This window comes from Dreissena polymorpha, chromosome 6 (assembly GCF_020536995.1).
Source record: "Dreissena polymorpha isolate Duluth1 chromosome 6, UMN_Dpol_1.0, whole genome shotgun sequence".
Classification (NCBI taxonomy): domain Eukaryota; kingdom Metazoa; phylum Mollusca; class Bivalvia; order Myida; family Dreissenidae; genus Dreissena; species Dreissena polymorpha.
Window position 1 is genome coordinate 88,891,560 of NC_068360.1, and position 12,618 is coordinate 88,904,177.

The window sequence follows — 12,618 nt, forward strand, 5'->3', positions numbered from 1 at the left end:
CCTTGACCTTCAAATGAATGACCTTGAAATGACCAGTGGTCATCTGTTAATCCTGGCCAACCTTCATGTCAAGTTTGAAGACTCTAGGTCCAAGCATACCAAAGTTATACCATGAAATAAGAACTTTAACATTTTCGAGCACGCCGCCACCCCGCCCGCCCGCCCGCCCCCCCGCCCGCCCGACAACATCAATCTATAAGCCGAGATTTTTTCGAAAAAAATCCGGCTAACAAAAAAGTGAATAAAATTTCGACAGCTTCTTGGATTGCATATAATTAGATGTAAAAGTCAAGTATACATTTTTTACTGAATGTGATAATCGTCCTCTTAATTTGCTTCCATTTCAATAAATGGGACCTTTTCTGCCTTCAGGTTTATGGTATAAACAAGTAATGAAAGCATTTAACAATTATTTGAAAAACAAGCTAGTAATTAACGCTTATGTAGCTGTGATCGTTAACATTTAATGCCAGTTAGATAGAGTATAACCATCCAACTAATACGAACCACCATTTTGATAAACTTTGGAAACATATTTAAATACCATAATACGTGTTTTTTTCATCGGGACCATTTCACGTATAGGAATTTATTGGGGTGGACAATTTCATTTTCGACAGTTGTTTGAGTTGCATACAGTGTATATGTATTTCAAATATTATAACTGGTCCATGTATTCTTTGAGGTTTGTTATTTACACCAAACTTTGTCATATACTTTTATCCGCTCAAACGAGCAAAGCAGTTAAACCATTTGTTTGAAAATAGTCTACTTAAGGCAAATATGTGAAAAGAGGTGTTATTGTGCTTTTCTCTTTTAAACTTCGATTAAAGTGAAATTGTGAAAAGATAAACGATGTCCATGGGGTCCAATAAATATACAGAAAGTGTTATAAATAGACATATGTGATGTCATTTAGTAGCATAATTGCACCATCACCATGGAACTAATGATGTGTAGGATTTTTGACGCGCTTTTAAGGGTTTTGTTGTGTCAAACTGACGAAGAGAAGAAACCCTTCTCGATGGGAAGAACAATTTGCTTCTGTCAAACTGAAATATATGCGTCATAAAATCGAACCATGAAGAACCGAACCAAATGCTGGCCTGCAATTAAGAAAAACTATGCCTCTTTATGCTAACAATAACATTCTGCTGAATGGTTGTGTGCAATTACTCCACATCTCTGTATTTACCACATATTTTGATTTAAAAGTTTCATGTTTGGATCTTTCTGAACATGCATCGATCAAGTGATATAACTGTGACCAGCTTTTTAGCAGGACTGTGTACCTTTTTGTACTTTTAAAAGTACTTTAAGGTTAGCATGCAATGTGAATTTCAGGTGACATGGTTTTATGAAAATACCTTTGTTACTCAATACTCATACAGATACTAAATTGAAACTTTAAACATGTCGTTGGGATCATCATGTGAGTTCACTGACAAAGGCCTATAATTATGAAATTGTATTTAGCATAATTAAGCCCCTTTCATACATATAAATGTCAGGTTAACATTTACGTGCAACAACTTCACATCTCTTGGTCTTTTGCATATAGTAAAATATTTCTACGGATAAAAAGTTTGCATTCAATAACTTCAGATAAGTTGAAGATATTATGCTGAAATAATATGTGTAGGTAGGGGACAGGCAGATCTAGTGAAGGTTTGCATCGGACTTTTTGGGTCAAAGTCATTGTTATCTAAAATATATAAACGTGTTCGGCTCAAAAACATTTATGAAACCAGGTATATATTTGTTTACCACTTTAATGATATATGCACCAAACATTTTGTTTTTCACTGATGTATATGCATGACAGTAAAATAAAACTGCAAGTTTATATATTGAGATTAATATTGAACAATATATTATGTACAAGATAGGAAGTTTCGTCAGGAAGTTGATAATTGTTAATAAGATGTCTACGCCAACCATCACTTTTTCTTACTTAATACCCCATTGATGTTTACGTTAACGTAATGCACTTTGACATCATTGTAATATGATTTTAAGATTTGGATTGCTAAACATACAACATTGATACATTGATAAAAGGAACCATAATAGGTTTCATAGCATTTACAATGCCAATGTTAAGAACATATTTTCTGAAACCGCACGATCTTAATGTAAGATAGTCAGGAATGTTTCATTGGATGTAAATTGGGAAAACTCAGCAAACTGTCCACATGCTGACTATTCTCGAAGTTGTCTATTGCATAACCTATTGATGTGTAAACACACTAATTTGGCGAAATATCAATTCGTCAGATGGACTATGTTATATGAATGGAGTAAAGCCTATCGTGTCGCATATTTCGATTTACTTTAGACAATAATTTAAATAACATTGTGTATATGACAGCTTCAATAATTTATTCTCAGTCAAGGCTTAATAAAGATTTTACAAGTCTCTGTAACGATATAAAAGTAGCTTAAACACGAGCTTTTGAGTCAATGTGCTATTGAAATGAAGCAAATAGGAGATACAAAAATGAACTCATTTGCTGAACTTAAATTCTCATACATTTTGGCACAACGTATTGAAACGTTAATTGGTTAATGAATCCGTCCTATTCAGAGGGTAATTTGCACTGACTCAATACAAAGTCCGTATTTTTACATCCATTGTTAATAGACTTATTCCAGATTTGCACTGCTTTAACAACAAAAGCACTTACGTGTTCGTACAATGCTTGTCTTCGCGGATTTGCCTTTTTATGAAGTTTCATTGTGCAAAAAATTACTCGTTCATTATACAATTTATATAAATGAAACTTCATATATGAGATGCAGATATTGAGAGAAATTGTGAAGATCATGATGCATACTTCTTTTTCAGTGCAAACTAGTTTGTGTTATTTTTGCTACATTCGACCATTATTATATTATTTTTGAAGGGAAATTTACATAGGCTGATATACTGTCTACGTAGGCTGATATCATAACTCTGTCTTAAGTATTCCAGAGTTATTGTTCTTTGTTAATGGTCAAATGTTTAAAACAATCATAAAACCTGTCTTTTACTTTCATTTATCAAGACAATACCATATGGTAAGAACCGTTGGCTTTTATCAAAAGATATTACTACCGCTTTAATTTTCCGGCATTAAGAGAAGCTTACATATAAGATAATGAAAGTTACGGCATTTATTTATTCATTTATTTGTTTATTTTAGTGATTCGTATACAAGTTTAAATAGATAATATTGAGTTATTGTTGAGTAACAACAACTAGAGTAAACATATTATAAAGAGACTATTAGTTTTCGTTTATTGGAATATGCATCAGATTAAATTTACTTATAAAATATTTTACTAAATATATTGTCATACTAGTTTGAACGATAACTGTGAATAAACCCGGCGTCAGAGATGGATGATTTTTACAGTGTAAGATTCCTCTTATTTTACATTTATTATTTTTAACAGCAGGACTATTATTTTGATCATACACAAATTAGATTAAAACCGTACTTTAACGCTTTATTTAGTATTACATGTTTGTTAAATTTAATTAATGGACCGATCGTTTTAAGCTGATATCACACTTGACGCTTGAAACACTCCAAAATGATGTATACCACAGTCAGTGTATGTTTGCACATGATATTACTCGAGCAATATCCATAACCAGTATGAAAAACAAGTGTTTGGTAAATAGCTTTAATTTCCGTTTAATATTTCTGTTCTGATGTCGAAAAATTGAAAAACGGATTGATCCGCTCGTAACATCTTGCTGATTGTTAGTTTGGTTTATCCGCAAGCTTTCGGGTATGAATTTTGCTTCATGTATAAGCGGCTATAAACAAATAATTATTACTTAGACCATGCTTACTTTAGACCTATTTCACATTATAAAACATAGACGCTCTTGAAACGTGAAACGTGTGAAATATAAAGCATAAAACGTGTTTAACAAGATGCATCAAACAAATGTATCACAAAAGTTACGATAAATTCAACCCATTGGTATAAAGCGAGCTACTTCATCTGCTACCAGGGATCCGGTATCGCGTCCAAGTGCAGCTCGCCAAAGGTGTTCGATGCGAGTAAGAGCGTGTGCGTCAACCCGTAGTCATGGAAATGATCGAATGACCTGGGTGTATTAGAGACGACAAAGTGAAAGCAAATAAAATGTTTACTGAAGAAAGACATTACAAAAAGACATTGCAGTGAATACAATACAGAACTGCCTTAATGCTTTGAAAAGTACTGTGTACTAGTTTTTATAAAAACAAAGATGAATATATTTTTGACGTTTTATCTTTTTTCTATGCATTAACATCCAATGATGTTTGTCAAAATATAAATATGGTCTATGTACATATGTTTTGGTTACTTATTGACCTATAAATATTTAAATTAATTGATGATTTTTATGTTTGATTTACCAATATTTGATGTTACGAAGTGTATATTAATAAAAAAGCCTATTTTATTTGAAACACATACCTATTAGTTATTTATAAAACATTCAAAGTATAAGTTTGTTCAATTAAACATTATATAATGTGTTAGCCGAGCACACATGAAAGAGGTACGTTATAGTACAATCCCATGCACAGCGAACTTGTAAGGGAATATACTGGTTTCGTATTCGTATTTACCGATCCATTGTACGACGTAAAAATAACGAATCGACTTAGAACTAATAAAAAAACGTTCTACGTTAGAATATGAACAGGCTTCAACAGATAAGTATGTCAGTAACAAAATGTTCAACAAGAAAACTGATGTAGATAGAATGGATCAATGCCAAGTTTGACTCAAAATTAAATTAAGGTAATTCTAGAATATTCCAAATTTGAGAACACTCTTTATTCTTAGACTTAAGTTTTAGAACTGGTTGGTTAATACGGGCCGTTGTCCGTCGTCTTCCGGACGTCGTATTTCGTGTTAGTGGCATACATACAAATGATAACAGGTATCAACTTGAGACTTCATGGTAAGGTAGATTCCATTAAAGGGGCAGTGCTGTGCGCAATGACCACACTTCTTTCTCCTCTATATTTTAGAATTTTTGCATTTTGTTAATGTTTGTGCTAAACTTTTGTCTAGATCATATCTCAAAACTATGATGTATATCATCGTGAGACTTCATTGGTTGGTATATATTATTAAAGGGATGTGTAGTTCAGATTAAACATAGCTTTTGCTAATATATATTTAGAGTTATTGCCCTTATGCTAATTTGTGTACTCAAAATTGCTCTGCAGCATATCACGAAACTATAAGACATATTTACTTGAAACTTGATGCATAGGTGGATCTTATTGGGGTTTACTGTGGAAGTATACCGTGACTCTTTCTCCCCTATTTTGGGGTTAAAGCCAAGTGTTAATTTTAGAACTTAAATTTGGTTTGTAGCATATCTCGGAAAACTATTAGTGGTATCAACTTGACAATTTATAGGTAGGAAGATCTCACTGAAAGTTGTGTATTGAACAAGAACCACAACTCTTGCTCCCGTTTGTATAGAGAAAGCACCCTTTGTTTTTGTTTTACTTAGATATTTTGACGAGGTGTTTATTGCTACAGACAATATACTCTATCTCTCATATTTAAGAGTAATTGTTTTTTTTTTTGTCTTAAATTATTAACTTGAATCTTCGCAAGCGGTAGATCTCATCAGTGGATGTTGCTCCTCTCTTTTGAAGTTATTGTAGTTTGCTTATTTTTGTACTTGACTTTTGTGGTAGAATATCTTCAAAAATATAAGAGGTATCATTTGACACTTTTAATGTTGCAACATCTCATTAGGGGAATAGCTTGCAAACTATAAAGAGGTATACACCTGACATTAAAAAGACATATATCAATTATGGGAAGTGCAGTAAACAAAAGCCGTAACTCTTTATTTTTTCAAAATTTTACAGTAATTGCCCGTGTGAATTTCATAATGAAATTGTGTCCTTGACTTATGACAACCTCAATATGATGTTTTACTGCGAAACATCATACACATGAAGCTTTAATGGTTGGGAAACCAGTTTTAATACTGAATTTCTATTTATGGTAGAGGCCTTCGTTTGCAACGAAGCGAAAACCTTGAAGACTAGTAATAATTTAACTCGTGTTAGAAGACGCTTTGAACAGCGATGCATAGATAATCGGTATTATGTAATACTGAGATAGAGTTGAACGGTTTATTTTTCTTATTCTAAATGGCAGGATTTGCGCATAACATCTAATAAAAGAACGTAAACGTTCGATATTTAATTTTGTCCCTCAGCCATTTAAGAATCTTAGATAGCTTAATCAAAAGGTATATTTTATATATACCGGTTCTTATAATTATGTCGTTCTCAAACCTCGTAGTTCCAAAATTTCCATTTTCCCCCGTCTTTTCGAAATATATGAAGTATCTCGCGTGTTTTGGGCTATATCTCGGACCTCTACGCCAATCAGAACCCTTGAAAAAGCCACATGACGAAATGTTGTAGCTTATTTGTTTGTTTTTTTTTTGTCGGGCGAAAAGTCTTAGCGATTATTGCCACGTCATATCACATATAGGTAAACCAATTCGTTTGGACAAATTTGACAAAAAACGTTTTTATATTTGCAGCATGAGGTTTTCCTATCAGGATTAATTGTCGTATCTCATAGAAATGACAAAACTGTGGTGACGAAATATTGTAGCTACCATTTCTGAATATCAGTATGACTTAACATTATGACTTACGCGTCTACGGCTTATACCGTATTTTGCAGCTTTATTTGTTTGTGTGTTTTTTTATATACAGAATTTCACTTTCTAAAACATCGTTATAAAAATGTGACGGTTTTTTCTCTCTCCTGAAAAGTTGGCATTTTTTAGGTACGAGGTTTGAGAACAACAGCGAAGATATGTTGTAGTCATATCTATAAGACAATTTACTGATTGTGATCATGTTATAACACATGTTTTACAAATCACTTTCGTCACGGAAAACACTAACAGTCCCTCTTTTTTACCTTGGAGAAGTTTTAACATGTGTTTCCTGTGTTTCCATAGCACCGAGATTTATAGACGACACAGGTAAGTCACAGCGTGCACCAAATTATACTTAATCACGCGGTAGGCATGTTCTTCTCATTGTGTGTCGACGCTGAGTCCTTTACGTCACGTCCTGTTGTCTTATTCTTTCAGGACTGAGGGCATGTAACGTTTTAATCCAAAATATGTAAACAGAACGCTTATTTTCCCAAAGTAGATGGGGTATCCGATAACAATAAAAAATATCACGTCAGCGTCGCCAATATATTTGTGCACAAGTGGTATAATAAATGGCGTTATTTCCCTGTTCGACTTATCTGGATTATAACAATACCTGTCTCATTAAACCTTTCTTTCGCTTTAATGTGATAATACAGTTTAAACTGCTGAACGTAGACGTCATCAGCCAAGCTCCACCTGTAATAGGTTGTTTCGCCCCATTATGCTCGGTACAACCTCAAGGTGGCGGGGCAGGTAGTGATGGCCAATCACTACCTCGTCTACGATGGCTGCCAATTTGGTTCGCTGCGTCTTAACCAGAGCCAACTTGATGCCTGTTCAGCTGCCTTGCCCAGGGCGTGGATTGTAGTCTTCCTGACTCTTCCTTCTGCGCCCAGTGCTCCAAACATCTTCCACACCGACTGTGATGGAAATCCTCTGCATCCAACTTCCACTGGAAAGATCCATGTCTTCCAGCCTCTTTCTCTGCATACATCTGCCAGATCCTGGTATTTGGCTTTCTTCAGCTCATAGGCCTCCTCGATCCTCTCCTCCCATGGCACAGTTAGCTCTACAAGGATCACCCGCTTTGCCGCCTTTGACCATAACACTATGTCGGGTCTGAGAGTTGTATGGGCTACTTCCTCGGGAAAAACTAGTTTCTTCCTTAGGTCTGCGCGCATCTCCCAGTCGTTTGCATCTTGCAGAATACATGATCTGGAACTGATTGTGGCGGTGGGCTTTGTTGTACCCTCCTTGACGAAGCTGATGAATTGGGGTCCTAATTTCTTCCGGGGTCTATCCCTCTTCCGCTCTCTTTCTAGGGCGTCGGCCAACATTCTTAGAACTTGGTCATGGCGCCACCTGTAGCGCCCTTGTGCAAGGGCTGTTGGACACGATGACAGAATGTGCCGCAACGTTCCTATACTCCCACACAAAGAACAAGTGGGGTCTTCTGTCAGCTTCCATCGATGAAGATTTGCGGGGGTTGGAAGCATGTCGTATACTGCCCGCAGGAGGAAACTTAGCTGAAGTGGTTCATATGTCCACAGTTCTTGCCACGTGAGCTTCCTCTCTGGTGTACTCCACTTCGTCCAATCCCCTTGCGGTCCAAGCTGGACCGACCTGGCTGACCTAGCTTGCTCTTCTGCGTTTCTGATTTCTCTCTGCACCAGGTCTCTCCTTTCTCTTTTCCCTGCTTTTTCCCACCTTTGAGTCTGTCTGGTGCCAAGTCCTTCTCTTCCCACGTTGATAGATCCCACAACATCCTTGTGCTTTAGACTGCTCTCTGCAGAGTCTACAGCTTTGCTCACTGACCACTTTCTCCCTGTCCTAACCTGAATTCCTGCATTGCTGACTTTCCCATCTTCAGAGTCTCTGAGGGTTAGCATAAGACGTGCTTTTGCTACTTTAAACTCCTCTACTAGAGAGCTGATTGGCATCTGGAGCTTTGTTGATCGGCCATACAGTCCAATGTTGGTGAAGGATGGCGGTAGGCCTAACCACTTTCTCAGGTGCTTGCTGATCTTCTGCTCTAGCTTCTCGACGGTGCTGATAGGGACATCATTGACCATGAGTGGCCACATCACTCTTGGCAGGAGACCGTGTTGAAAGACCCATGCTTTGAACTTCCCTGGGAGTTCCGACTTGTCTATTCTCTGCAAACCCTCAGCTACCTGCTGTTTGAACATGTCCTGGCAATGCGTGTCTCTCAGTGAGGAATCAAACCATTTCCCTAGGCATTTAATCGATTTGTCCTCTAGGGAGGGAATCTCTTCTCCCTGGATACACAGTTTGAACTGGCTTGTCACCTTTCCCTTCCTAACCACTAAGCTTCTCGACTTCCCCGGCTTGAACCTCATTCTTGCCCACGTTGCTGTTTCATCAAGGGCCGCCAGAATCCATCTAGCCTGTATGTGGGTTTCAGTGGTGACAGTCATGTCATCCATAAATCCCCTGTTGGATGGTAGACGAATTCCTGTGTTTGTTTTGGGCCCTCTTGACTCTCTCTCCGCTGCCTTGATGATCATATTCATGCCCATCACGAACAGTATCACCGAGATAGTACATCCCGTAACAATCCCCTTCTCCAGTTGTAACCAATTTGTAGTGAACGTGTTGCTAGAGAATCTCAAGTTGATACCGTTGAAGTAGTTCATAATGAGATTTCTTGCACTGTCTGGAATGTGGTAGTGTCGAAGAGCTGTCTCAATAAGCTTGTGTGGAATTGAGCCGTATGCGTTGGCAAGGTCTAGCCATACCACTGTGAGGTTTTTGTGGTCGATTCTAGCTTCATGAAGTAGCTGAGTGAGTGCGCTGGTGTGCTCAACACACCCTGAGAATCCTGGGATCCCACCTTTCTGCACAGAGATATCCACATACTCATTCTCCAACATGTATGTCGTCAATCGCTTAGCTAGGATTGAAAAGAAAATCTTCCCTTCCACACTCAACAACGAGATGGTGCGAAACTGGTTGATGGTCTTGGAGTTCTTCTCCTTCGGTGCCAGACATCCTTCTGCACTTTGCCAACATGACGGAACAGTACCTTTTCGCCAAACAGTTCGCAGGAGTGACCACAGTCTTCGGAGAAGTTTTGGACATTTCTTGTAAACCTTGTATGGTATGCCACTTGGGCCTGGTGCAGAGCAAGAGCGAGCTTTCTTGACCACTTCGTTGATCTCCTTCCAAGTGGGTTCTTTCATGTTCAATGGACAGTCTGGGTCATTGACCGGTAGGATTCTACTGCACTCTCCAAGGGGTTTCTCTCTTAGTGGGTCGGAGTGCGCCTCCCTCATAAAGGTTTCTACATCCTCTTGACTGCTTTCAAGTTTCCCAGACTTCTCTCCACTTAGCAAGTTCTTTGTGAACCTGTAGGGGTCACTAACGAAGACTTTTCTCTTCTTTGCTCTATCCCTCCTTTTCCGCCTGAGCCTCTCTGCGTTTGTTAGTGTCCTCAGCCTTGATCTAACCTCTTCTCTTAGTTTAACTATTCCCTTCTTCTCAACCTCGCTTGACTGTTTGTAGCGTTTCCTTAGGGATCGCAGTTCTGCTCGGAGCTTTTTTATTTCACAGAGTCTTCTGTTTGGAACCTGCGGCGGTCTCGAGAGGTTTGCTTTCTGCTCCAGTCCAAATCTCTCCTTCCCTAAGGCGTAGGTGATCGAAGGTAATGCTTTAAGCTTCCTATCGACTGATCCTGTCAATGCTGTCTGAAGTACTTGGTCCAAATCCTCATCAAACGATGACCATCCACTGTTGTTCATAGCTGGCCAGGCGATCTTGGATCTTCTTTCTTCAGAAGTCGGTTGTGTTCTCTCCCTGCTAAGGACGGTCTTGTCCTTTTTCCTTCCTGCAGCGGGTGGTGTGCACCAAGAATCTGGGAAGGCAAGTTCTTCTGGGCTTGGATGCAATGGTGATTCTTCTGCACTTCCATCTCCCTGCTCTGTAGGGGTCATACTTGGTATGGTCCCCTGCTCTCCAAAAAGCTCATCAAGTGATTGAGTCACCTCAGCTTCAGAATTGTCATCAGTTACAGCAAAAACCGGAGCTGAGAGACCACCAGTACTGTGGTTGGCAACCAGACTGGCTATCTCCCTCGTTTCACCAGGAACACCTGCACGATGCTTCGGCTTTCCCTCCAACCGACAACCGCTCTTCCCTTGATGGATCTTCATCCCTCGATAGTTTTTACAAACTTTCCCACACTGACATACGACCGTTTGATCCCTAGTCAAAGTCCTTAATTCTCGCCGTGTCGTTTCCGCTGAATCCGTCCTATTGGGCCCTTCATCCTCCCCCCCTCTCGGAAGGCCCTGGGGGTATTGTTTCTGTCTGTCATATGTAGCAATTCTGATGGTTGTCTCTTCACAGAGACAGTACAGCGAGCTGCCAACCCGCTGCACACCGAACACTAGTCTATTCCTAGATGTCAGCTGTCTATCCAGCGTCACCGGTCTTTCTCGGTTGTCATTCAGCCTATTCCTGAAAGTCACTGGTAACCAATAGTATAATGAAGAAATCAGCCCCTGATACAATGACATCAAAGACAAATTTGAAGTTCAATATATGATATAGTTATGAAGTATATGTATACAATTTATAAATGAAAACAACAAATGCAACAAACGAGAACATGCCAATAAACCAAATTTTCACATGTTTTCCAATCAATTCAGTCAAACTTTATTTAAGTGTGAAGCAAGTTCTGAATGCTAGATTACATACACACATAAAATACATGATGCTACCTCTATCGAAACTCAAAATTTCTGAGCCGAAACCATTCATAAATGTTTAGTTACAATGACAATGACCCAAATGGCATAAAAGCAAACCTTCACTAGAAAAGCCTGCCACCTACCTTCACATAACATTTCAGCACAATATGTTTATCTTATTTGAAGTTACTGAATGAAAACTTTGTATCTATAGGAATATTTTACTACATGCAGTTGACATAAGGATATGAAGTTGTTTCATGTGAATGTTTACCTCATATATATGAATAAAAGCTAACAAAACTGACCAGCGCGTCAACAAAATCATAAACATCATTAGTTCCTTGGTAATGGCGCATTATGTTACTAAATGGCATCACACATGTCTATTTAAAATACTTTTTGTCAATTTATTAGACCCATGGATATCGTTTATCTTATCATAATTTCATTGAAATCACTGAAATCGAAGATGAACGGAGAAAAGCACTATAATATCTCAGTCCATTCAACAATGATTGAACAAGTTCTACATGCGCCATAACGTATCAGTCATTCTAAGCATTAATCACTGTTTAGTTTATTTTCAACGACTTTTAAGTGTTTTGTGACACGTTATTTTCATTTTTAAGTACATGATCTGAAATGTAAATTCGTTAAGGATTCAAGTATTTTTTTCCTTGTATTGACGAAAGAGGGTTTATGATAACTATTGCTACCTGATAGATAATATTCACGTTCAATGACGCTCACCAACACAATCCTCTTATAGATAAAGTGTTCGAAAGACATTCTTGAACAAATATCTCAATGCAAAAAGCGTTTACATATAATTTATAAATTGAGTGACGTGACAACGCGTAAGAATGTGACATGTTGCCCACTCATATTACATTTCGAAAGCGAATTTATGCTATTTTACGATGATACATGCAGGTATTTGCAGAAAAAACTTCCATTAAGGGAAAATACAAGTTCGTTGAAATTGGCGTGCTTAGCAACACTATGTCACATACATTCAGGTCGGCTCATTTAAACTTGTTATAAAACATGATCAAATCAGGTATCACAGAGAGGTTGCAATTTGTATTACCACTATTGCTGATATTGTTTAAAAGCGCGATTACACAACTTGATAAAACATGTTTTAACAATATTCTTTTATGGAGGAATAATTTACATAGCTTTGAAATCCTA

The 12,618-nt window shown here is 37.8% G+C and overlaps 1 protein-coding gene across 1 annotated transcript; it reads right to left on the bottom strand.

Moving 5' to 3' along the window:
- Positions 1–7,485: 7,485 nt before the first annotated feature.
- Positions 7,486–10,878, bottom strand: LOC127835885 (uncharacterized). Its single transcript, XM_052362309.1, has one exon. The coding sequence runs from the start codon at positions 10,876–10,878 to the stop codon at positions 7,486–7,488; it is 3,393 nt and encodes a 1,130-aa protein (XP_052218269.1).
- Positions 10,879–12,618: the final 1,740 nt, after the last annotated feature.